The sequence below is a fragment of the Eulemur rufifrons genome, chromosome 6 (assembly GCF_041146395.1).
Source record: "Eulemur rufifrons isolate Redbay chromosome 6, OSU_ERuf_1, whole genome shotgun sequence".
In the NCBI taxonomy this organism is placed as follows: Eukaryota; Metazoa; Chordata; class Mammalia; order Primates; family Lemuridae; genus Eulemur; species Eulemur rufifrons.
In genome coordinates, this window is record NC_090988.1 from 67,314,535 (window position 1) to 67,336,981 (window position 22,447).

Genomic DNA, 22,447 nt, shown 5'->3' on the forward strand with positions numbered 1-22,447 from the left:
TGGTTCGGAAGGAGAGGGGCGGGTGCCGACGCCCTTCTCACCTCAGTCTGATCCAGGGGCGCGGGCCCAGACGTCTCTCGGAGCCCCCGCCCATCGAGTGGCGTTCCCTGAGGGCGGAGCGTCGGCGGGTCCCCCGGGAACGGCAGGAGCCTAGCAGGGCGGGCGCCCCCAGCGCCGGGGTTGAGGGAGGCCGGGTTCGGCGCGGGGCTGGGAGGGGGGCGCGGAATCAGGGCTTTTTAGGACCCAGCGCGGCGCCTTCCTCCGGGGGCGAGTGCGGCTGCGCGCGCCGTGTGCCCGTGTCCGGAGAGCGGCAGGCTGGACGCGGACCGCGCGAGCGAGCGAGCCAGCAAGCCAGCGGAGCAGCAGCCGGGCGGCAGCAGCGTCGCGGCGGCGGCGGCGGCCGCTCCGCGCCTCGCCTCCCCGGCCTCGCCGGCCTCACCTCGCCGCGCCCGGACCCGCCACCCCCGCCTCCTGGGCCCGACCTCCGCAGCCCCCTCGCCTCGGCCGACAGCGCCCACCGCCTGTCCGAAGCGGGGAGCGGAGCGCGGGGCGCAGAGGCACCGGAGCCAGTGCCCGCCGGCCCCGCGAATCAAACCCAGCCCGGAGAACCCCCGCCCGGCCCCGCGCAGCTCCGCAACCACCCGGGAGCTGTCCCTTCAGCACCGCCGCGGGAGCCTCAGTCCGAGCGCAGCCCAGCGGAGCCCCAGCTCGAGCCGGAGCGCACCGAGAGCAGCGCTCAGCGTTCGCCACACCAAGCAACACCCCGGGTGCCCCTGCCCAGGGGGCCCGCCATCTCCTCCAGGAGGCGGGGAGAAGGAACGAGGAGGGCGGGCGGGCGGGTGCGCCCGCCACCGGGGGGAGCAGGCAGCCAAGCAAAGAGAGAGGGAGGGGGCCGGAGCCCGCCCTGCGTCCCGAGCTGCAGCCCGGCCACACAGGGAGGAAGGCAGCCGGCATCCATCTCCCCAACGCCGAGAGCGCGCTGCGGCGACCACCGCACAGAGGAGCGCGAATTCCCCGGCCCCCTGTCCTCTCCCCCTTCCGGGGGCTGGTCTATCCGTCCACCTCTGGGAGCAGCAGACCTTCCCCCCAAAAGCGTTGTGCCGATTTCTCCATTTTCCCGCTGAGATGGGGACTGGAGCCCGGCCCCCCCACCCTCTTTCCCCTCCTCCCGGGGCTCGCCGCTGAGCGCCGCCCCCTCCCTTCCTTCCTCTCTCTCTCCCTCCCTTCTTTCCTCCTCTGCCTCCTCCGCAGCCGGACCAGCTCCCTCCCACACCTGTCACCTAGAGACCCTTGGGATCCCGCGCACACTCCTTTGGACCGGCACCAGACAAAAAGCTCCTCAGGGGCTTGGGTCGCTCGTTGGGGTGGCCAGAGCCGCGGTCCTCTGTTCCCCCCGACGGCTGGGGGGAGGGGGGAGGAGGCTGCGCGCCCCCCTCCCCGGCGCCATCTCCCCCTGGCGGCCGCTCCCATGGGTGTCGGTGGGCCGCGCCATGCCTAAGGGGGCGCCGCGATGGGCCAAGGGGACGAGAGCGAGCGCATCGTGATCAACGTGGGCGGCACGCGCCACCAGACGTACCGCTCGACGCTGCGCACGCTGCCTGGCACGCGGCTCGCCTGGCTGGCCGAGCCCGACGCCCACAGCCACTTCGACTATGACCCGCGTGCCGATGAGTTCTTCTTCGACCGCCACCCGGGCGTCTTTGCGCACATACTGAACTACTACCGCACGGGCAAGCTGCACTGCCCGGCCGACGTGTGCGGGCCGCTCTACGAGGAGGAGCTGGCCTTCTGGGGCATCGACGAGACCGACGTGGAGCCCTGCTGCTGGATGACGTACCGCCAGCACCGCGACGCCGAGGAGGCGCTCGACAGCTTTGGCGGCGCGCCCCTGGACAACAGCGCGGACGACGCGGACGCCGACGGCCCTGGCGACTCGGGCGACGGCGAGGACGAGCTGGAGATGACCAAACGCCTGGCGCTCAGTGACTCACCAGACGGCCGGCCTGGCGGCTTCTGGCGCCGCTGGCAGCCGCGCATCTGGGCGCTCTTCGAGGACCCCTACTCGTCCCGCTACGCGCGGGTAAGTGACAACTTACCCATCAGAAGAGCGGGGCAAGGAAGGCAGCGTCCTCTGCCTCCCGCGGGAAGGGGTGGACTGGAAAACTGGCGCCTAGGGAGTTCATAACTGAAAGGGGTGTGTGCGTGTGTGCAGAGAGAGAAAGAGGGCGACTCTTTGTGAGGGTGACTGGTTTTATATGTATGTAAGAGTCTGTGTCTCTATTGCCAAATTTAATATGTATGAGTGAGTATGAATGGGTGTGTTTGTATGAGTAGATTAGATTGTGTGTGCATATTTAGGCAAGTGTGGTGGTGTAATTTGAGTGGGTAAAGTGTGTAGTGGGAATGAGTGAGCATGTGTGTATGTGTGAGTGTGCACGAGCACATGTTTGTGCATATTTGTGTCTTTGCAGATGTACACTGGGACGGTGTGAACTGCCCTCTAGATTTTAGTGTGGGGAGGGAAGTTGGGAGCTCCTCCTCCCTTTCAGGTAAGGGGGCATCGGGAGCCAGCCCAGGGGGTGCACCAGAGCAGGTCTGAGGCCTGCTGGCCAGCTGGAGACAAACAGCCCCCTCCCCAGAGAGCATCCTCAGGCAATTCTGAGGTGGTGGTCTATCTCCTCTGCTAATCTCCTTGGCTTGGGTAGTTGGTGTAGGGCCAGGCTGTGTGTGGGGGGGGATGTGATCCCTCTGAGACCTCCTCCCGGGAGGTCTTCCTCCTTGTTGAAAGGGGAGGATGTTGGAGGGGGGGTCACTGGGCTTTTGCCTGTGTGTCCTGTGGGACCTGTCGTGGGACAGAGAGGGGTCCCTAAGGGGGAAGCTACAAAGAGAAGGTGTGTGAGAGGTGGGCGTGTCCTCACAGGCCGTTCCCCATTAGTGATAGCAGCTTGTTCTAGGAAAGAAAGGACACCCTGCTGCTGACCTTGGCCCCTCTGATGGCCTCTCTCAATCAGTTTCCCCATCTGTAAAATAGGGGAGGGGATATGGTGAACTCCAAGGACCTTTGCTGTTGGACCACCAGGAACTGAGCCCCAAAGGAGAAGCTAGTGGCTGCCACCTACCCAGGAAGAGACATTCTTGGCCCTTGCTGGGCTCTGTCCTCAGAGGCCTGAAGAGAGCCTGAGGCATGAGGGGGAGGGGCAGAGTTGGGAATTTAAAGTAGAGCCCCTCCCCCAACAGTGCCCCTGACCCCCAGGCAAAGCCCTGCCTCTGCCCTGCGGTGGTCCTCCACAGCTCCACACACCTCCCCTCCTGAGCCAGGGGCTGGGGGCTGGGGAGGAGGAGGAATCTGCAGAGGGTCAGTGGAGGAAGGAGACTTGGGGGCTCCAGGTGCCCATGAACAGAGAAAGGCTGTGTTTAGGCACAGGCCTGGTGGCTTTGTTACTGAGGTAAGACACAGTAGGGCCTGTGAGCGAGGGGACAGCAGGTCAGGGTCTTTTACCTTGAACCCTAGAACAGGTGTATTTATGTGGGGTGGGAGTGGGCTAATAGGGAGAGAGCTAGACCCCCCTGTTTTGCCACTGAGGACCCTGTCCAAGGTCACCTAGAGAGCTGGAGGCTAAGCAGGACTAGAACTCAATTCTCCTGAGACCCTGTCCTCCCCCGAGCTGGCCACAAGCTCCTGCCATTCCTGAGTGGACTGGGACCCTCAGAGGCCTCCCCTCCCCTCCCCTTTCCTGACAGGCCACCACAGCTAGAGAGTTATGTAACTGGAGGCTGTGGCTGAGCTGGGGGGAGGGGCTGGCAGAGGGGGAGGGGCTGGCAGAGGGGGAGGGGAGGTTGTTGGGGTGGGGGTGGGAGGCAGGCTGGGCCTAGGCCTGGGTTAGAGCAGCTGCCGGTCAGCCCACATTCGCCCTTGGACAGCATCCCCCTCCTCTCCCTGCTCCCCTTTGGCCCCAGGAGCAAGGGGCAGGCCCACCTTCCTCATTGTAGTCTCAGCCTCCTGGCTGCCCAGCAAGAGGGGGTCCTCCCACCCCACCCCCTGGACTTAGGTTAGGGCTCTGATCAGTGTCTCTGAGTTTCAGGGCAGGCAGGGGTCAGTGGGGCATGTTCCAGCCCCCTCCCCTGTGCATCCCATCCCACTGGACATTCCTAGGCTGTGGAGTGGCCTTCACCCAAGGCACACAAATGGGCCGGCTAGTGTGGTTTGAGGTCTTGTTGGTGCACAGAACCATATGGAAAAATCTTCAGAAATCTCTCAAGAGAATGTCCCTTGAAGAGCAGCCTTCAAGGGAAAAGCTGGGCAGTCAGGGATGGCAGGAGGTGGGGGGTTATGGGGAGGGAGGTCGGTGTTAGTAGGTGTCACCCCTCAGCCTGTCTGTGCCACCTTCTTTCCGCAGTAGCCTTACAAAAAGGTTATAGTCCCTTCCGACTCCCTTGGGTAACAGATGAGGACACTGAGGCCTGTGGGGGGGACCTGCCCAAGGGCACACAGGAAGCGAGGAGGGCAGAGCTGGGATTAGAACCCAGGCTTCCTGCTGCTGCCGGCTGAGCTGCATTGCGCTGCCTCTCTGCAGCTCGTCTGCGCAGAGACCGGCTGCCCGCCCTCCTCCCTCCATCTTTGCTCCGCTGCCACTGCTGTCACCTTGGCTCACCCTCCCCCCCTTGGGCCTCCTCTGAGTGGTGGGTCAGGATTCAAATTCTTATTCTGGATTCTAGGCCAGACTCTCGTGTGTGTGACCTCGTATGGGTGTGTAAGAGAAAAGCGGCGGTGTGAGAGAAAATCTGCGTGAGAGATTCTGAGTGTGAGAGACTTCATGTGTGTGAGAACAAAAAAGTGTGTGAGTGAGACTGTGTGTGTGGTTTGGCTGTGACTCTGTGAGAGATTCTGTGAGTCCCTGTCAGAGAAATTCTGTGTGAATGTGGGAGAGACTCGGACCTGTGTGTGTGTGTGTGTGTGTGTGTGTGTGTGAGGGAGACTGTGTGGGAGAGGCTGTGTGTATGAGGAAGAGAGGCTGCACGTGTGAGGGATGTGTGTGAGGTTCTGGGGGTGCATGAGAGACTCGAGGCGAGTGTGTCCGTGTCAGTGTATCGCTGTGTGTGCCACGTGTGACGCTCTGCATGTGAGGCTGTGTGCGTGCGTGTGTGCGCGCACGTACGGCTGTGTGCATGAGACCGTCTGTGCAGGAGGCTGTGTGTGGGTGGGGGTCCCTGTGTGTGACACAGACTGTGTGTATGTGAGGCTGTAAGACAGAGGCTGTGGGCTGTGTGCTGTGTGTGTGTGAGCCCTTGGGCGTGTGTGTCAGTGTTCCTGCGTGTGCTTGTGCGGGAGAGAGACCCTGAGTGGCCTGGGTGCAAGTGTACCTCAAGGGAGGTGACATTCCAGAGTGGCTTCCTGCCTGGTGGTTCCGTCTCCTGGGGCTCCTGAGCTGCCCTGTGGGGCACTTCCCACTGTTGCCCACCCTCGGGGGAAGTACTGTGCCAGCCCAGGCCAGTTGTTGGTGCATGGGCTGGGTGGGAGGTCACCTTTCCCTGAGAGCTGCCACCCATCCCAGGCGTTGGTGTTGGCCCAGAAGATAGGGGCTGCTTGGCTGAGCTGGGGGTACCCATCTGGGCTCCTGAGGGGTGGCAGTGTCAACTAGAGTGACTGTTCCCTGCCCCCCCTCTCCTGGGCTTCAGGCACCAGCCTGACCAGTGAGGCGGGGGGAGGCGAGCTGGGACCATGGAGCCGGATGAGCCCAGCTGGTGTTCTGGGCTCGGGGACGGTGCCCCAGGCACACACAGCATAAGAAGGATGCCGATGCTCTGTGGTGAGGCCGTGAAGGGGCCTCCTAAGAACTGTCCCAGAGGAGGTAATGCTGGGACAAGCTTTGAGGGGCAAGTAGGAGTTAGCTGGGCAGAGGGCAGAGGAGAGGCAGTCCTCGCATGCAGTAGAGTGTGTTGGGACAGCCTGGCTGGACACCTGCCCTCCTCTCTTCCTTGGGGGTCAGCTCAGGTCCAAGGCCCCTGGCTTTTGCCTATGATTTGCATGTTGTCACCAGGAGCATCGTTCTGTGTGATGTCAGGTCCATGGTGGTCCCTGTGCTGCAGGCCAGAGAGTGTCCCTAGTATGTATGTGTGGGGTGTTTGTGTATGTGGTGACATCTGTCCCCCAGAGTCACTTGATCTTCAAAATGCCACAGAAATGCCAATGGTCCCCAAGCTAGGGAAGCTCCACCTCCATCCACCTCCCTGGCCTCCTCTCCTCTGACCCCTTGTCCTGTGCCCATCTATTTGCCTTGTCCCCTTCTCTTTGGGACCTGATGCAGACCTGATCCACCCCCCCCTCAACTCCCTGGGAAGGGAACTCACCTGGTGGCTGGAACGAAGTATCTGGCCAGAGACTTCTGTTCCTCCCTTGGGTCCCAGCTGACACAGGGCTCTTGGAGTCTTGGCTTGGCATACACAGGGGTGGAGACAGAGCTGTTATCGGGGGCCTCACCTCAGAGCCTGCACCCCAGGGCAGGGCCCCACTCAGGTCCCATGTGAAGGAGACCCCTGAGTACGGAGATGGGGCTGGGTATGTTTCCCTCCCAGCCACCCCAAGGCCCCGCCACAGTGGGTCCCCTGTTCAGTGTTCCTCTCCTTCTTGTGTTCCTTGTGCAGGGGTCCTGTGTCTTTGAATGGTGCCTTTCCCCTCCCCCCATCCCCCTCACAATAACAAAAAGCTCAAACCGAGCATCCCCTGGTCACAGTCCCTCAGCCCCTTTACCACTAGATGGGTAGAGTGACAGAACTGACATGGGAGGGTTGATGTAAAGAGGAACAGCCCGAGTCACAGGGCCTGGCATACAGTAAATGCTCAATAAATGTTGGCTGCTGTTATTACTCCTGTTGGTTGTATCATCATTTTACCTCCTGACTACCTCCGGACTCTGTCCTTGTCCCTCCATCTCCACATCCAGCATCCCAGCTCACGTTGCTATTGTTCCCCTTACGCCACCTCCCCAAAGCTTCCTGCCTGCTCTCCTACCTCTGGCCCCTGGCCCCTCCAGTTTATTCTCCACCTGGCAACCACAGGGGTCTTTTCAAGTCACAAATCTGTCAGGTCACCACCTTGCCTGTTTGGACCCCTTCACCACTTTCCCAGCCCAAACCTCGGCCCCGGCCTGGCCTGTCTACCCAGTTTGGTCTCCCCTGGCCTAACTCCTCCCACGGCTTACCCAGCTCCAGCCACCTGGCCTCCTTTACAGCTTCTCAAATGTGCCCGTTCCCCTGCCTCAGGGCCTTTGCACATACCGTTTCCTCTGGAACACTCTTTCCTCTCATTTCACCCCTCTCTGTCCCTCACTCCCCATCTCAAACATCAGTTCCTCACAGTTGCCTTCCCGGGGTCAGAGTTCAGAACCAGAGAGAGAAGCTATCTGGTTCATAGTAAAATGTTCATTAGCAGCCTTGCTTGGTTCAGGTTTGTTCCCCCCTCCAGACTCTAAGTTTCTTGCATGCTCAATATACCAGGAGCTATTAATATGACAGATGAGGAAATTGAGGCCCAGAGAGAAGTGCTTTACCTGAGGTCACATGTGGGCAGGTTAGCTGGGAGGCTGGTTCATAACCTGTGTCTCCTAACTCCTGGCTTAGGGGGTGCTTTGTGTCACATCATCTACAGAGTGTCTGGAGTCTGGCACCCTGGGGGCAGGAGTCTGTGCTCCCTGGCTCTGCGCAGGAGGTCTGGCAGCTGCCAGGAGCTTTGGAGGGGGTTGGCTTGAGCTTTTCAGGGAGGGAGCTGGGTTGTCTCAGAAGTGTGTGGGGGGTTGTCCAGTGGGGGCTCATTCCAGGGCCCATTGCCTGGGCTGGGGATCTTGAGGCCTCCCACGACAGCTGAATATAGTGTCTCTGCTATTCTGAGCAGTCTCATGACTGGTGCATTCGCTCTGGACCAAAAGGTCAGGCCTTGAGCCGCTCAGCTCCTGGGCCAACCTGGCCACCACTCCAGCCCAAGCTCCCCGTCTTTGTGTGCAGGCTTAAAGGAAAAGGAGTGCCTGAGAGGTTCCAGGGGCAGTTTGCTGCCTTATTCAAGGGAACTACTTGGGTGGGAGGGACTGCGTGTGCATGGGGCTGTCGGAGCGAATGTGTCCTTCCAAGCCACCTCTGGTCACTACCTTCATCCAGTGGAAGAGAAACAAGCTCAGAGGGAGAAAGACACTCGCCCAAGACCACACAGGGAATCAGTGAGACTCAAACCCACAGTCCGGGCCTGTGGGCCCAGGGCCTGGCCCTCGTATTTCTTTTGGCTCTGAGTTTTAGAAGAACACCAAACCCTACCTGGGCATGCTGTTCTTCTCCCACCCACTCCCATTAATTTCCTCCCCTGAGGGAGGTAGGATAAGCAGTTACCTGCCATTCCAGGGCCCAGCACAGCTGGTTGAGACCGTCTCAGGCCAGTCAACCCAGACATGGCCCAAATCATTAGCATCTCCCCAAGCAGGATTTTCCAGAGCCGTCTCCTTTCTTGAGTCACAATACTAATGGCTTCTATTTACTAAAGCACTTACTGTGTGTCAGACCCTGTCTTAAGAGCTTGATTTGTGTATTCTCATTTAATTCTCACAAGACTCTCACAGGACTACCTTATTATTATCGTAGCAATGTCACAGACAAGGCTGCTGAGGCTCGAGGAGGTTAAGGTCACTTAGCTCATATGTGGCGGAGCCAGCAGTCAGACCTGGGTCTGTCTGACACCAGAGCTCTGTCCATAACCACTGTGAAATACTGCCTCTGTCCATGTTCCAGGGACAGTGGGGTCTGTGGCTTGCTGTGCCCTGGGCTTGGAGTTCCATCGGGTTCCCTCCCTCCCCACCACACGCTTTTTCCACACCACCTGTCCAGGGATCCTCAGCAAGTTCTGGCCCCTGGATAACTGCAGGTGAGGGCCCTGCCTGGCCGGGCTCTGGGTCCGAGGGAGTGCTTTGGCAGTCCAAAGGAAGAGGGTTTTGTGACGATGCCTCACCTGTCCTCCTACTCCCATCCATACAGGCTCTGGGACTCCATATGGCCTGGAGGGAAATGGTAGAAGGATTGGAAGAATCAGAAGTTGTCCTGCAAGAGAGGTGATACGTGGTAGGAATGCTGGCTGCTCCTCAGCTCGGCATTCAAGGCCTTCTGCTGTGGAACCTGCCCATAGCTCCTGCTGCTCCCTTCTGCCTGGCCTCCTCATCTTCAGCCCTCATTTTAACCTCTGGGTTTTTGCTCTCTATTCCTCTCACTTCACTGCCTTTTCTGCTTTTTGCTCAACGTGAAAATCTATGCCTCAGGGTCCCTAACACTTAGCCTGGCTGTTCCTGCCCTTGTTGACCCTCTCCTCTGGGAGTGAGGGGTCTAAGTTGGGCACTGAGTCACCAGCTTGCATGATTCGAGCTGGAGGTCAGTGGGTCAGCTCTGGAGTCTGGGGCTGGGGACAGGCAGGTCCTCAGGATTAGGGACTGGCCCGGGTGTGCGGAGAGGTGAGGTCATAGACAAGACTCAGGTTGTCGGCATTAGACAACTGGGCCAGAGCAAGATCTGTAGCCAGGCTACCTTGGGCAAGTCCCACGGCCCCTTCAGGCTGCAGTTTTTCCACCTGTAAAATACAGAGGTCTTCTAAATGACCACTGAGTCTCTTCCCAGCTCTGACGTTCTGAGAGTCCAAGAATTCCAGGCTTCAGCTTCCCAGAGGAGCTGGGGAATCAAGTTAGTCCTTCCCTTTTTCTCCTTCCCTTTCCCATCCTAGCTCCTCTCCAGGGCACGTGTGAGCTCTCCTGGCAAGGGTCCTGGTACTAAGTGGGTAGGATCCCGGGGGAGGGGTCTAAAGAGCTTCCTCCTAGGTTCATTCAGCCTTCCTCGTCCTGTTCTCATTCATTCATTCAAGGTGCAGTAATCACACCCCCGCCTGAGCAGCTCACCCAGCCCTCTGGAAGGCACAGGCCTGGGGGTACCACCCCTTCAGGGTGTGCTTGCTCGGGCTGTAGGCAGCACCTGTTGCCCTTTTCTACAGGCCCTGCTCTTGGCTGTCTGCCGTCGGGGAGTTGCAGAAAGGCCCATTCAGAGGGAGACAGTGCACTGGCTGAAGGGGCTGGAGCGGGGTTCGTGGGACCAGCTTCAGTGGTGTAGGGGCACTATGGAGAGGGGTGCAGCGGTGGGTGCTGTGCAGGACTGGGCCAGGGCTGGTAGGGGTGTTTGCAATGGCTGCTGTGGGGCTGTAAGGGTCGTTGCTGGAAGATTCCACCCGAGGCTGCCCCTTAGAATTACCTGGGATGCTTCAAAAAGCCCAGCCTTCTGGGCTCTTTTCTGGGAAGTTCGATTCTTAGATCTGGGGAGGGTGAGAATGTTTACTCCACTCCCAGATGGTGCTAATGCTCGGCGGCGAGGGAGAATCACTGCAATAGGGTCTGGGATGTGCGGGTTCTCTCGACTCAAAGGAGGGCCCTCTGACCAAGAGCAAGGAGGGCCCTCTGACCAAGAACGTCACCCGGACACTTGTTAGACGTGAAGTTTTGGGCCCCGCCCCAGACCTGCTGATTCAGAATCTGCATTTTAACGAGATCCCCAGATGATTCATACACACTAGAGTCTGAGAAGTGCTGATGCAGGCAACGGTTCCCAGCCGAGGGGAAGGATCCGGACGCAGAGAGGGCCGGATGGGTGTGTGCAGGTTGGCAGAGCTTCCCGAGGACTCTCCTCCTTCCTATGGCCAAGACGTAGGTGTCAGGGTAACTGACGGTCTAGGGTAAGGCCCCGTTGCCCTGATTGGCAATCCCGTCCATCCAGTGACGACTAGAAACCCTTGGGAGTCATCCTCGACCCCTCTCTTTCTCTCACACATCCGCAAACCCTGTTTTCAGAATGCAGCCACCTCTCATCATCTCCATGGACACCTCCTTGGTTGAACCTGTGGTCTTCTCTCACCTGGATTCTTCTCTGGCCAAGGCCTCTTAACTGTCCCCTGCCTCTGTCCTGCCTGCACCCACCCTGCCACTGCACCTTCTCTGAGGGGCTGTCCTGGTAAAATGGTAGCCGACCAAGTCAGCCCTGCTCTGCCTCACTCTGGAGTCTGGTCTCCCTGAGAGCTTCCCACCCAGCCCTCCCTCCGCTCCCTTCCTCTCTCCTTCCGGCCCTGTGGCTTGTGCATCTGCCTCGGGACCTGGACTCTTGCTAGCGTCTTTGCTCAGAGGTTCACTCCCACACCCACGCCAGGCCTGCACTCAGATGTCAGCGGCTCGATTTCACCTCTCCGGCCCCTTCCCCCACTTCGTGCTTTGCTGTTTTCTCTTTGGCACCACCATCTAAGGTCTGATATATTTTACTTATTTGCCTTGTTTATTGTGTTTCCCCCACTAAAATGTAAGTTCCATGAGGCCAGGGATTTTTGTCGGTTTTATCAATTGCTCTATCCCTGGAACCTAGAACAAGGCCTGGAACATAGTGGGTGCTAAACAGATATTTACTGAAAGAAAAATAAGCAGGGTAGGGTTCACGACCAAGGTCAGATACTGGTACCATGCCTTTGATCCTTTTCCTGGCTGGCCGCTTCCTTCCTGGCCTCCCATGGAAACTCAGTCCCTCCCTCCCCTAAACCTGCAGCAGCGATGAACAAACAGGCAAAGGCTGGGGCAAACCCCAGTCGGGGCAGGTCCTACCTGCCCCTGTCACCACCCAGGCTCAGATGAAACTCTTCACATCCTGGCCCCTGTCTTTCCAAACTCCTCCTTCACGCTGCACCAGCCTGGCCGCCACCCACAGCCAGAGCTCCAAGGCCAAGAAACTATTTTCCAAAACCAGGATGCACAAGTTCCCCAGCCCGTCTTGGTCCAGCCTAACCCCCAATCTGACTCCTCTGGACTCTTCTTTCTCCTGAAGGGCAGCCAGGTTCTTCTCCTACTTCTCCTTCCCCGTCTGCCTCCTCCCTGTCTCTGTCCCCACCCCCCCTTGTCCCCTTTCCTCTGTCAGCTGTGTTTGTGGGAAGTTCTCTAGGCATTAGTCACTGGCTTTCAAAACAGACTCCTTCTCTTGAAGACCTAGGATGTTTTTTGTCCCAAATCGCCTGCTTCCAGCGGAGCCTGGTCATGCATTCAGTAGAAAGTGTGTGGGCTTCTCATCCCCCCAGTACTTCCTGGCTGCCTGACCTGGGCAATAGGACCCCAAGCCTCTTTCCCTCCCAAGAGCACAGCCTCTTAAGCCAGGAGGCCTTCATTCAAATCCCAGCCCCACCACTTTCCAGCTGTGTGACCTTGGGCAAGTGTCCTAACCTGTCTGTGCCTCAAGAGAGGGATATTAATAGCACCTGACTCACAGGGAAATTGGGAGGATTAAATGTGTTAAGCACTTAGCCCAGAACCCAGAACTTAAGTGCTTAATTATTGTGGGTTCCATTATCTTCATTTTGCCAGCTCCTTGCCCTATTAGATCCAAACCCTCACCTGTTCCCCGACCTGCTTCCTGCTTTCAGCGTCAGACCCTACCTCCAAATAGCTCTCCTAGGGTCGGTCACCTCACCTAACTTGGTCCCTAGGTTCCCTTCTTCCAGAGCCTGTCTCCCAGGGGCAGCTTTCAGGGGTGTCACCCTGGGAAGCAGGCCTGGATTCTCTCTTGGTTCCCCCGAGAACCCTCCGTGTCCTGGGCAGGTCACAGCACCCTCTGAGCCTCGGTCTCCCCGTCTGTTGTAATGGGCTGCTCGTCCTCCCTCCCCTGGTGTGGTGGGGTATGAAAGAGGTGGATGACGGGACTTCTGCCCGTGGGGGGAAGGGGAGGGTGGACTGCTGACATCAGGCTCTGGTTGGGAGCCAAGCATGGGGACCCCAATGCCAGCAAGTGTGCCACTGTAGTGGGGCTGGCAGGCGGGGCCGTGCATCACAGCTCTGGGCGTGGAAACGTCCCCTCTTTAAAGGGGATCCTCAGGTATAGAGAGGACCCCAGAGCTGCTAGGGGCTGGGGGCTCCTGTTGGTGCCCTGGGCGGTGCCCACTCAGGCTGGACTGCTCCGCCAGGCCGACACCAGGCTGGGTGGGGACGAGCTAATATTAGCTGGGGCAGCCCCGGACAGCTGAGCTTAGGGGCCCTCAGGAGCCAGCCTCGCTGGGCCCAGGCTCAGATGTGGCTTCAGCTTGAGCCCCGGCAGCCAAATGAAGCTTTCTCAAGCCGTGTAGGGCCAGGGACGCCCCTTCCACAACGGCTCTCCCCGGACCCCTGGCAGCCCTGCTCCGGATGCACTGGTGCTGGCTCCTGCCGGCGAGGCCCGTCCCTGCCCACAGTGTCCCTCACCTCGCTCTTCCCTGCCGGCTGCAGCACAGGAGGTGCAGGACTCCTCTCCCCACACTCCCACCCTGCACGTAAAGACAGTCCGTGAGCAGCTTCCCTGCCACTCACTCCTTCACCCATCCATCCAACAAATATTTGTCGAGCATCTACTAGGTGGCAGGCACTGCTCTAGGAACTGGGGCTGGAGCAAGGAACAAAACAGCCCAAAATCCCTGCCCTCAAGCTCTTACATTCCGGTGCTGGGAGAATAAGAAACAAGTGGCCACATAGAATATGTGGCGTGTCAGATGGTGGCAAGGGCGTGGAGCGATGCAGTGGAGGGAAGGGGCCCAGGGGGTGCCTGAGGGGCAGTTCTAACTCCTGTGGCCGGGAGGCCTCACTGGGCACATCATATTTCAGCAACGCCTTGAAGGAGGTGAGGAGGGGAGCCATGTGACCTCTGGGGAACAGGAAGTGAGCTGTGCAAAAGGCCTGAGCAGGGGTGTGCCTGCGGTTCAAGGCACAGTGAGGAGGCATGGCCAGGGCTGGGCCCAAGGAATCAGGGGACCATGGTAGGTCAGAAAGGGTAGCGCTCCCCGGAGAACTCCTGGGCTCCTGACAGTGGGGTCTGCCCCTGGTGGGCCTGCCCCCATGGGCTCCCTGAACGTGCTAGCCCAGGGCTCGGCCTTGCTCATGTCTGCACTGCCCTCTGCCCACCTCCCCCAGCCACAGGGGCCTGCACAGCCTGGACCTCCATGGAGGGGGCTCCTGCCTCACCATAATGGGGGACCTCTGTCCTCTTCCCGAAGGCCAGCTGTGCCCAGCGGGGGATGGTGGGGCCACACAGGGCTGCCACCATGCTGGTCATGAGCTGTTCTGTGAGCTGGGTATGGGACTGGAGAGGAGTTGGTGAGGGGGCCAGGAGGTCAGGGACCCTGCCAGGGAGAGGTCGTGCGAGCTCGTTCCCTCACATAGCCCTCGAGGGTGCTCACCTGGTTCTCACTACAGGTGTGCTGAGAGAAGATGGTTAGAGGAGTGGTTACAGGCTGGACTGGAGCCGGACTGTCTGGGCTATACTGGTTTTTAGCTGTGTGACCTCAGTAAGCCTCAGTCCCTCAGCTGTAAGGAAGGCACAAGGGTCCCCACTTCAAAGGACTGCTGTGAGAATCCACTGAGATAAGATCTAGAAAGCCCTTCAGCACGCATAGGTGTACAAGTTACATGTATGATCATTCTCGCCATCTTTGTAGGATGCCCTGCAGACACTGGCCTCACCCCACCTGGGAGGTCCTGAGAATACGAACCTCATGTCTACAAAGGGGCTTGCTGGAACTGGGGAGGCTTCGTGGGGACCCAGCCCTGCTGGGTGGTTCCCTGGGGACCTTCTCTACCCATACATGTGGCAGAGCAGGAGAGTAGGACTTCCCTGAGCCTTATCCCCAGGGCAGGGCTGTGAACATACCTTGGACCACAGCCACCCGCCAGGGCCAGCGTCTCACCACTTAGAGATGAATTTTTTATGCTCAACCTCAGGGGCTCTCTGAGCAGCTGTGAGGAACATGGTCACCCGCTGGGCCACCCAGAGCCAGCCGGAGCCCTGGGCTAAGGGAAGAGGGCTGGGCTCTTGTAAGCCCCTGTGCTGTCACCCGCTGGAGGCCGGCCCTGGGCAGCATGCTTGTCCCTGTGTTGCTGTGGGTGCGTCTGACTTGGCCCCTGACCAGCCCACGCACCTGAGCAGGGCCCTTGCCCTTCTGGGCCTTAGTGTCCTCTTCTATCCAGTGTGCATAGTGCTCTGCCTCTCAGGGACGTTAGGAGAACCCAGCCAGACCAGCGGCAGAAAGATAATTAGTGAGGGAAAAAATACGGTTCTGAGCAGGGCTATGTGCAGGAAGAGACCACCGTCGCAAGGACAAGGGGAGTGTGGGGAGGGGACAGGGTAGAGGAGGAGCACAGGCCTTCTGGCCTGGGTAGGCCTGGGTTTCGGGCTCCCTCTGCCTCAGGGTGGACTCGGGTAGGTGGTGTCTAGCGGAGCCCTAGTTTCCTCGTGTGAAATGGGGCTGACAGTTGGTACTTCCCAGGCTGTGCAAAGTCCCCAGCACGGTGCCTGGCACATGGAAGCCACTTACCAAGGGTTCAATCTGGCTCCTGGGGGCACCAGTGTCACCCGGTCCTGCGTTCAGATTCCCCAGGGTGTAGTAAGGCCCTGGCTGAGCCACAGAGACAGGGAGGGAGGTCGTGGAAGCCTCATCTGGTGGCCCCACAGCCTCAGGGACATGAACCACCGTCACCAATGATATATTTAGCGGCACAAAGGTCAGAAATGCCAGGCACTGGCTTCCCTTCTAGGCGTCAGGAGTCGTGTCTCCCGAGGCCTGGCTGTCACCAAGCAGATATTTTTTTCCCGTCTGGCAGTCTGGGGATTGGAGTAAAAGCCTGGGAGTCAGGAATCACAGTGATTTGTGCTGGCTTTTCAGGTCTTTCCATGTCCCTAGCCCTTTCCAAAGCCTGTTGTGCCACCCTTGGAAGTCCGCCCACCCTGCTTTTCCAGACCACCCCCTTGGCCTCCGGGCACACCAGCCATTCCCCAGTGTGCTTGGGCTCCCTGCCTCCCTGCCTCGGCTTTTCTGTTGCCGCCGCTGAAAATGCCCTCTCTTCCCCATCTGCACGTCTGAAACAGACGCATCCCGCAAGGGCCCCCTCCTGGAAGAGCCTGCTCTGCCCTCTGTGCTTTCAGGAAACTTCTCCTGTCTGCCTTCAGGCCCTTGATCCACTGACCCACTGAGGTCATATGTCTCTCGGACTCCGAGAGGACTCAACCTCTCAGAGGACAAGGATCAGCTTGGGCAATAGTTGTGCCTGTTACGTAACAGGGAATCAATCCGTCTTTGCTAAAGCAACGTGCCCCACAACAGCCCTGTGGGGTGGAAGAATTGGATATTATGCACACTTTATTGATGAAGGAAAAATGCCCAGAGAGATTAATTTAGTTTTCCAAGACCATCCAGTTAGCAAGTGGTAGAAGAAGGATTAGATCCCAGCTCTTCTTTTGAAAATCAAGGTCGGTTAGAGCCGTGCCAGGGCTCCCTCCTGCTCCAGTCTGCTGTGGCTCTGTGGGGAAGAATGAGCTGGTGGGATGGACAGATGAGTGGTGGACAAATGCCTGGAAGGATGGATAAAGAGACAGATACATGGGCGTGGATGAATGGGTGGAAGGAAGGACGTATGGATGGATGGATACGCAGCTGGGTGGGTAACTCGGTGGATGGGTGAACAAACGGGCGGATGGGAGGATGGATGGATACATTTCCAGTTGTTTGCCTTCAAGGCAGGAGAGGAAGTCCCAACCCTCACTACATGGGAACATCCTGGAAGATGGGACTGGGAAGCGTGGACAGCAGGGTAGTAGGCAGGATGGAGTGACCTGGTACAGGTGTGCAGAAACTGGGATTTCCAGACGCAGGGGTGGGATGCCTTGGGGAGTGAAAGAGCCAGGGGCTGGTGGGGACTGGCCCACTCTCAAAGGTGGGAGGCCCTGACGGGGGAGAACCAGGACCAGGCTGGGAAGATGTTGCAGGCAGTGCTGGGGGACAGGGGAGGCCTCAGGGGACAGGGTTTCCCAGACTTGCCTCTCCCTGCAGCCACTGGAGGGCAGTCAGCGAGTGGGAGATTGGCCTCTGAACCCCTGGCCATGGGAGTGTATCTGGTTTCTGTCTGTCCTGGAGTGGGGAGGCCACTCTTCCTCCTCAGGTCCCCAGCCTCATGAGTGAGAACCTCTGAGAGCTCAGGCAAGGTGTGTTCCGGGAGGCAGTGACGCTCTGCTGTCAGGGGCGAGGACACTGAGGAGTGGGCCTTCCTGAGGCCCAGGAAGACCCTGGCTCACATATGCTGGGATCTATCATCTTCCCACTGCTTTTTGCCATCAACCCCCAGGCTCCAGCCATCAAATCCAAGGCTTTAGTTCTAATTGCTCAGCAGGCCAGTAAAGGGACCACAGGCATGGATGGCCAATGTTGAGCTTGGTGGAGCCTGGAGGCTTAGATGCTGCTAGCTTGGAGCAGATTCATCTCCATTTGCACAAGGAACAGCACTGTGAGCGCCAGACTCTCCCCCACCCCCCACCGCCCCCCACAGAGCCCTGCTCTAGCATTCCCCAGCACCAAGCTGCACCCCCCACACACACACACTGGCCGGGCGATCTCCCTGGGAAACCAGGTCCCAATGAGAGTGCCTGGTGTGCCGCTAACTGCTCATTACAGTCACGGCTGCAGCTAAGTATAGCTCCAGCACACACGAGACCAAGACAACAAGGGAAAGTCTTCCCATATAAAAGCTCCACATGCAAACACACAGGCATCTGCGCACACGCACTCCCCACACTCGTGCAAACCTATGACCTTGCACACACGGACACACACACCGACACAAAGCTTCATTTGTGCACTCATTTGTTCAATAAACATTTCTCAGGTGGCTGGGAGAGTGGTTAAGAGCATGTGTTCTAGAGTCAGACAAAACTGGGTTTCAAATTCCAGCTCTATCACTTCTTGGCTGTATGACCATGGGGGGCTGACTTAACCTCTCCGAGCCTCAGTTTCCTTGTAAAGTTGGGATGGTGACCACAGTGTGGAACCCAGAGTAGGCGCAGGGGTGAGATGGAACATGTGAAAGTGCTTAGGACGGGTCTGGCTCAGAAGTAGGTGTGTTCATCATTGAGTGCCTACTATGTGCCCAGCTCTGTGCTTTTAGTCCTGGGGGTGGTTGTGGAAAGTGGTTACATACCTGTGCATAGTGGGCACTCAGCATATATTTGACTATTGAATGAATGAACCAGTGAATGAAAGCTGCAGCAATGGGTGGCTGGGTGTCCTTGGAGCTTTCTTCTCTCAGGAATCCACCCTCCCTTGTGTTGCATGCAGGCTGTGTCTCCAGTGGGATCTAGAGGTTCTTGTGGGTAACACAAGGATTCCAGACATAGAAGAGGAGCTTGAGGGTGTCTGGGTCACCCCTCATTTTGCAGATGGGGAAGAGGCAGCACCAAGATGGAGCAGGGAGCAGGTGTTGTCCCAGGCCACTAGCAGTCAGTGGCTGGAGCCCAGGGTTGCCACCTTGAGCCAGTCTAGCCCAGTGGCCTCGCATAGTGAGTGGTGCCTGGTCAAGGCGCAGCCCCTGAGCCCCAGGCAACTGTCCCGGCTCGGGCAGACACAGGTGTCGCGCAGCATCAGGCAGAGCCCTGGCTGGGATGCTGGGCAGCCTGGGGCGTCTGGGCTGGCACTAGGCAGGGTTCCCTCTGCCCGGGAAGGGGCTTGGGTCCATCCAGCCTGGGTACAAAACAAGCTTCAGGATTTGGAGGTACTGTCACTTTTCCCAACCTTTGAATAAACCGGCCGCTAAACTGCCTGGACCATCTCCTCCCATAGCACCTCCTCAAAAAGAAACTGACATTTCCTGGTGCTTTTTTAAGCCCAGGCTGGCTGGGCCAGACCCGGGCTTGGGGTGGGGAGGGCGGGTGGTGCTGGGAGTCACACAGCCTGAGTCTCTCCTCACCTCGAGTGATCTCAAGATGCTGGGAATAGACATGGTCTCATCTCCTCACCATGTGTCCCAGATTCCAGGTTCCTCACTCCAGTGCTCGCATCCAGGGTTTGAATTCCACAGTCCACTGCCAGTTCTGCCCTGGAGGCAGGACTCGAGCTGTTGGACTACACCTGGAGCGCCTTTGGCTGGCCAGCCTGCTGGGAGGGAAGCACATATCTGTCCCCTCTCTGGAAAGGAACCCTGCGACCTTGTGCCCACTCCCCATGAATGACATGTGCCACTCATGTTCATGGTCTGTGAGGATTCAGGCCTTTGTTACTGATCATGCCCAGTATCAAGGAGATGAAAGTGATTGTGCCCCAGTGTAGACATGAGTCTTCTGTCAATGAGTGTACTCATCATCAGTGTAGACATGGGTCTGTTCTGGATCGCTGTGCCCACTGCCAGTGTAACAAACAGTCTTTGCAGAGCTCAAGCATGCCCACTGCTGAGGAGAACAGAGCCGAATGATTAGTGACTGTGTCCATGGACAGTGTAGTCACAGACTTGTGGTTAGAGATCATCCTTTCACCAATGTGGGTGTAGATCTGCTGTCACTGTGGTCAGTGCTGGTGCAAGTGCAAGCCTGAAATCACTGACTGTACACTGCCAGTGTAGACACAGATGCGGTGTCAATGTATCGGTGATTGTGCACATCGCCCATGTAGACAAGGCACAGGGAGCACCGAAGGGGTGGAGGGTGCTCACTTCTGAAGGAGGCTGTGGGGAGTAAACTGGTCTGCCCTTTGGTACAGGGACTGAGACAAGGGGACACAGGATACGTGTCCATGACCTTCTTCCCACAGATGGGCAGCTGTGCTCACGCTTAGCTGTGCTCCCCAGTCCTGGGGTGGGGGCCTCCCTTCCTCTAGGAGTTGGAGCGTTTGGCTGGGTATTCAGGCAGGGCCAGCCCTGACCCCCAGATGCAGCCACCTCTTGGACCTTACATTCCAGAGGGGAAAGAGAAACAATAAACATGGAAACTAAGTAAATTAGACGGTGTGAATTATCAGCACTCAGCCAACTAGACATGTAAAACAGAGACCTGGTTTTAAATCTTGCCTGCCACTTCTGAGCAAGGGAGAAGGTAGAGTAAGTAGAGTAAGGAAAATCAGATAACTGGGGGTGCTGGTGGAGACTTTAAAAAGGGTGGTCCCAGTAGCCTCCTGAGGCAGTGAGGGTGATGGGAATGCCTGGGAAGGGCGTTCTAGGCAGGAGGAGCAGCCAGTGCAAAGGCCCTGGGGCTGGCATGTGTCTGGCATATTGGAGGAGGCAGGTATGAAGGCGACGGTGGTAGGAGAGGTTGGGGGGTGGGTAACGGACAACCAGCTTAAGTGGGATCCACAGGCCATTGTGAGGACCTTAGCTTCTCCTCTGAGGGACGTGGGGAGCCAGTGCAGGATTTTGAGCAGAGAAACGACACAAATGGATTTACATTTTAAAAGCATCATCTGGCTTCTGTGTTGAAAACAGTCCTAGAGCACCAAGAATGTTAGAAACTGGGAGACCAGTTAAGAGGCTATGACCACAACCCAGGGGGGAAGACGATGGCTAGGACATGAGTGGGGACAGTGTGGGGGTGTAGGGGAAAGAGCTAAGATTCTGCATTTATCTTCGAGCAGAGCCACCAGGATTTCCTTACAGATTAAATGTGAGATGTGACAGAAAGAGAGGTGTCAAGGATGACTCCAAGGTTCTTGGCAAGAATGTGCTGGAAGGATGGAGATGCTCTCTCATGAGATGGAGAGGCTGTGGTGGGTGCAGGTGACACGCTGCATTTGAGAGAGCTGTTAGAACCCCACCTGGAGAGGCCAGGGAGTTGGGTGCTGGAGCCCCAAGTTCGGGGGAAGGGCTGAGACACACCTCTGGGAGTGTGCTGCTGACTGGTGTTTGAGTGGTGATGGCATTTAAGTCGTAAAACCAGAGGAATCGCTAAGGGAGTGAGCGTAGATGGAGAAGGGGAACAAGGACTGTGCTCTGGGGTGCCCCGACAGCTGGAGACCAGGGAGAAGGGGATGGCAAAGGACACCAAGAAGGAACAGCCAGTGAGGTAGGAAGGAAATCAAGAGAATCTGTGGGGTCCTGGGAAGCGTAAAAAAAGGAGGGTGTGGTCAGCTGTATCAGATGCTGCCTGTGAGTCAAGGAGCATGAGGACCAAGGATTGTTCCTGTCCCCTCTGCCTAGAATGCTCTTCCTTGCACCACGTATTTCCCCAGTGGATTCTTACCCATCCTTCCGACATCTGCACAGTTGTCACTTCCTCCTGGCAGTTGTTGTTAAAAGCCTGTCGAATGCCCATGCATCCCCCTCGAGGCCCTTGTCACCTCACATAGGAGCATATGTGCTTGTATGGTTATCTGGTAAATGTAAGTCTCCCCCACCCCACCCCCAGGAGCTGTGGCTGTTTTTGCTCACCCTGCATAAGCCTGGGATAAGGCATGAATATTTGTAGGATGGACGCACGTGGACAGTCAACTCTGGTCCCACCTGGGCTATGACCTCTGCCCTCCCTGAGCTGTGCCTCTTGGGGCCATCTTTTTATTCCTCTCCCTCCAAACACACTCATGTATACACACACACACACACACACCCCTATTGGGAGTTGATGCAAACACACCAGTGTGCACTGGAGGGAAATTTCCTAGTAAATTCCTAGTGGACCCATTCCTAGCTCCTCCATGGAGCTTGGAGCCTTAGTGTTCTCATCTGCCCAATGGAGGCAATCAAGACTGCTCTGCTGACGACCCAGCTGGAGTGTGTGTGTGTGTGTGTGTGTGTGTGGTGTTCATATGGAATTCAAAGTGTGAAGATGCGTTGTAAACTGAAGAAGGCTGTGCCCATTGTCATCATAACGATAAGACTAACATCTTCCTCCTAGGGCTACCTGGGATGGGTGCGAAGGAGAGTTATAAGTGGAAGTACAGCAGAGTGATTTTGGAGGCAGAGAGACCTGGTTTCAAATCCTGCCTGCCACTTCCAAGCTATGTGGGGTTTTTGGGCACATGTCCTAACCACCCTGAAGCTCCATCTTTCTTATCTGCAAAACGAAGGTGATGATACCTCCACCAGGGAGGTTTTTAAAGACAAATGGGATGATGTATGTAAAGTGCCTGTGCTCTGATGAGCATGCTGCTATTACTGTACAGCAGAAGACAGTGAGGCTCAACAAAGTTAAATAATCCCGTGGCCGAGGTGGCTGTGAGGATTAACGGGTAAAACGTGTCATCGTTTAGCTGCATTCAGTGAGTGCTTAACAAAAGCGGGCTCTGAAACAGGCCAGGGGAGATGGCCCAAGAGAAGGAGCGAGCAGGAAGCCCGAGGGAAGCCTGGCCCGCGGGAGGGATGTCTCAGGGGCTTCCCCTGGAAGAGGAGCAGGTGTGTGTGACCCCAGAGGGCAGACCTGAGATTGCGGGGAGAAAGGAGCAGAAGGTTGACCTGAACACGAAAGAAATGCATGTCTCTCAGAGCCGACAGAATGAGTGGCCTCATGAGCTTCCCATCACTGGTGGTGACCAACAGAGACGTCTATCTCAAGGTCACTGTCGAGGGGAACTGCCCCCTCGGGAGGCCTATACAGGCATACCTCGGAGATATCGAGGGTTCTGTTCTGACCACTGCAATAAAGC

General features: G+C 57.7%; 1 protein-coding gene across 1 annotated transcript in view; it reads left to right on the top strand.

The window, feature by feature from the left end:
* Positions 1 to 1,510: 1,510 nt before the first annotated feature.
* The window catches only part of KCNC1 (potassium voltage-gated channel subfamily C member 1), a 43,823-nt gene continuing 22,886 nt past the window's right edge, over positions 1,511 to 22,447 (top strand). Inside the window, exon 1 of the mRNA XM_069469666.1 lies at positions 1,511 to 2,080. Coding sequence (XP_069325767.1) covers positions 1,511 to 2,080 — 570 coding nt within the window. The remainder of the gene's footprint in view (positions 2,081 to 22,447) is intronic.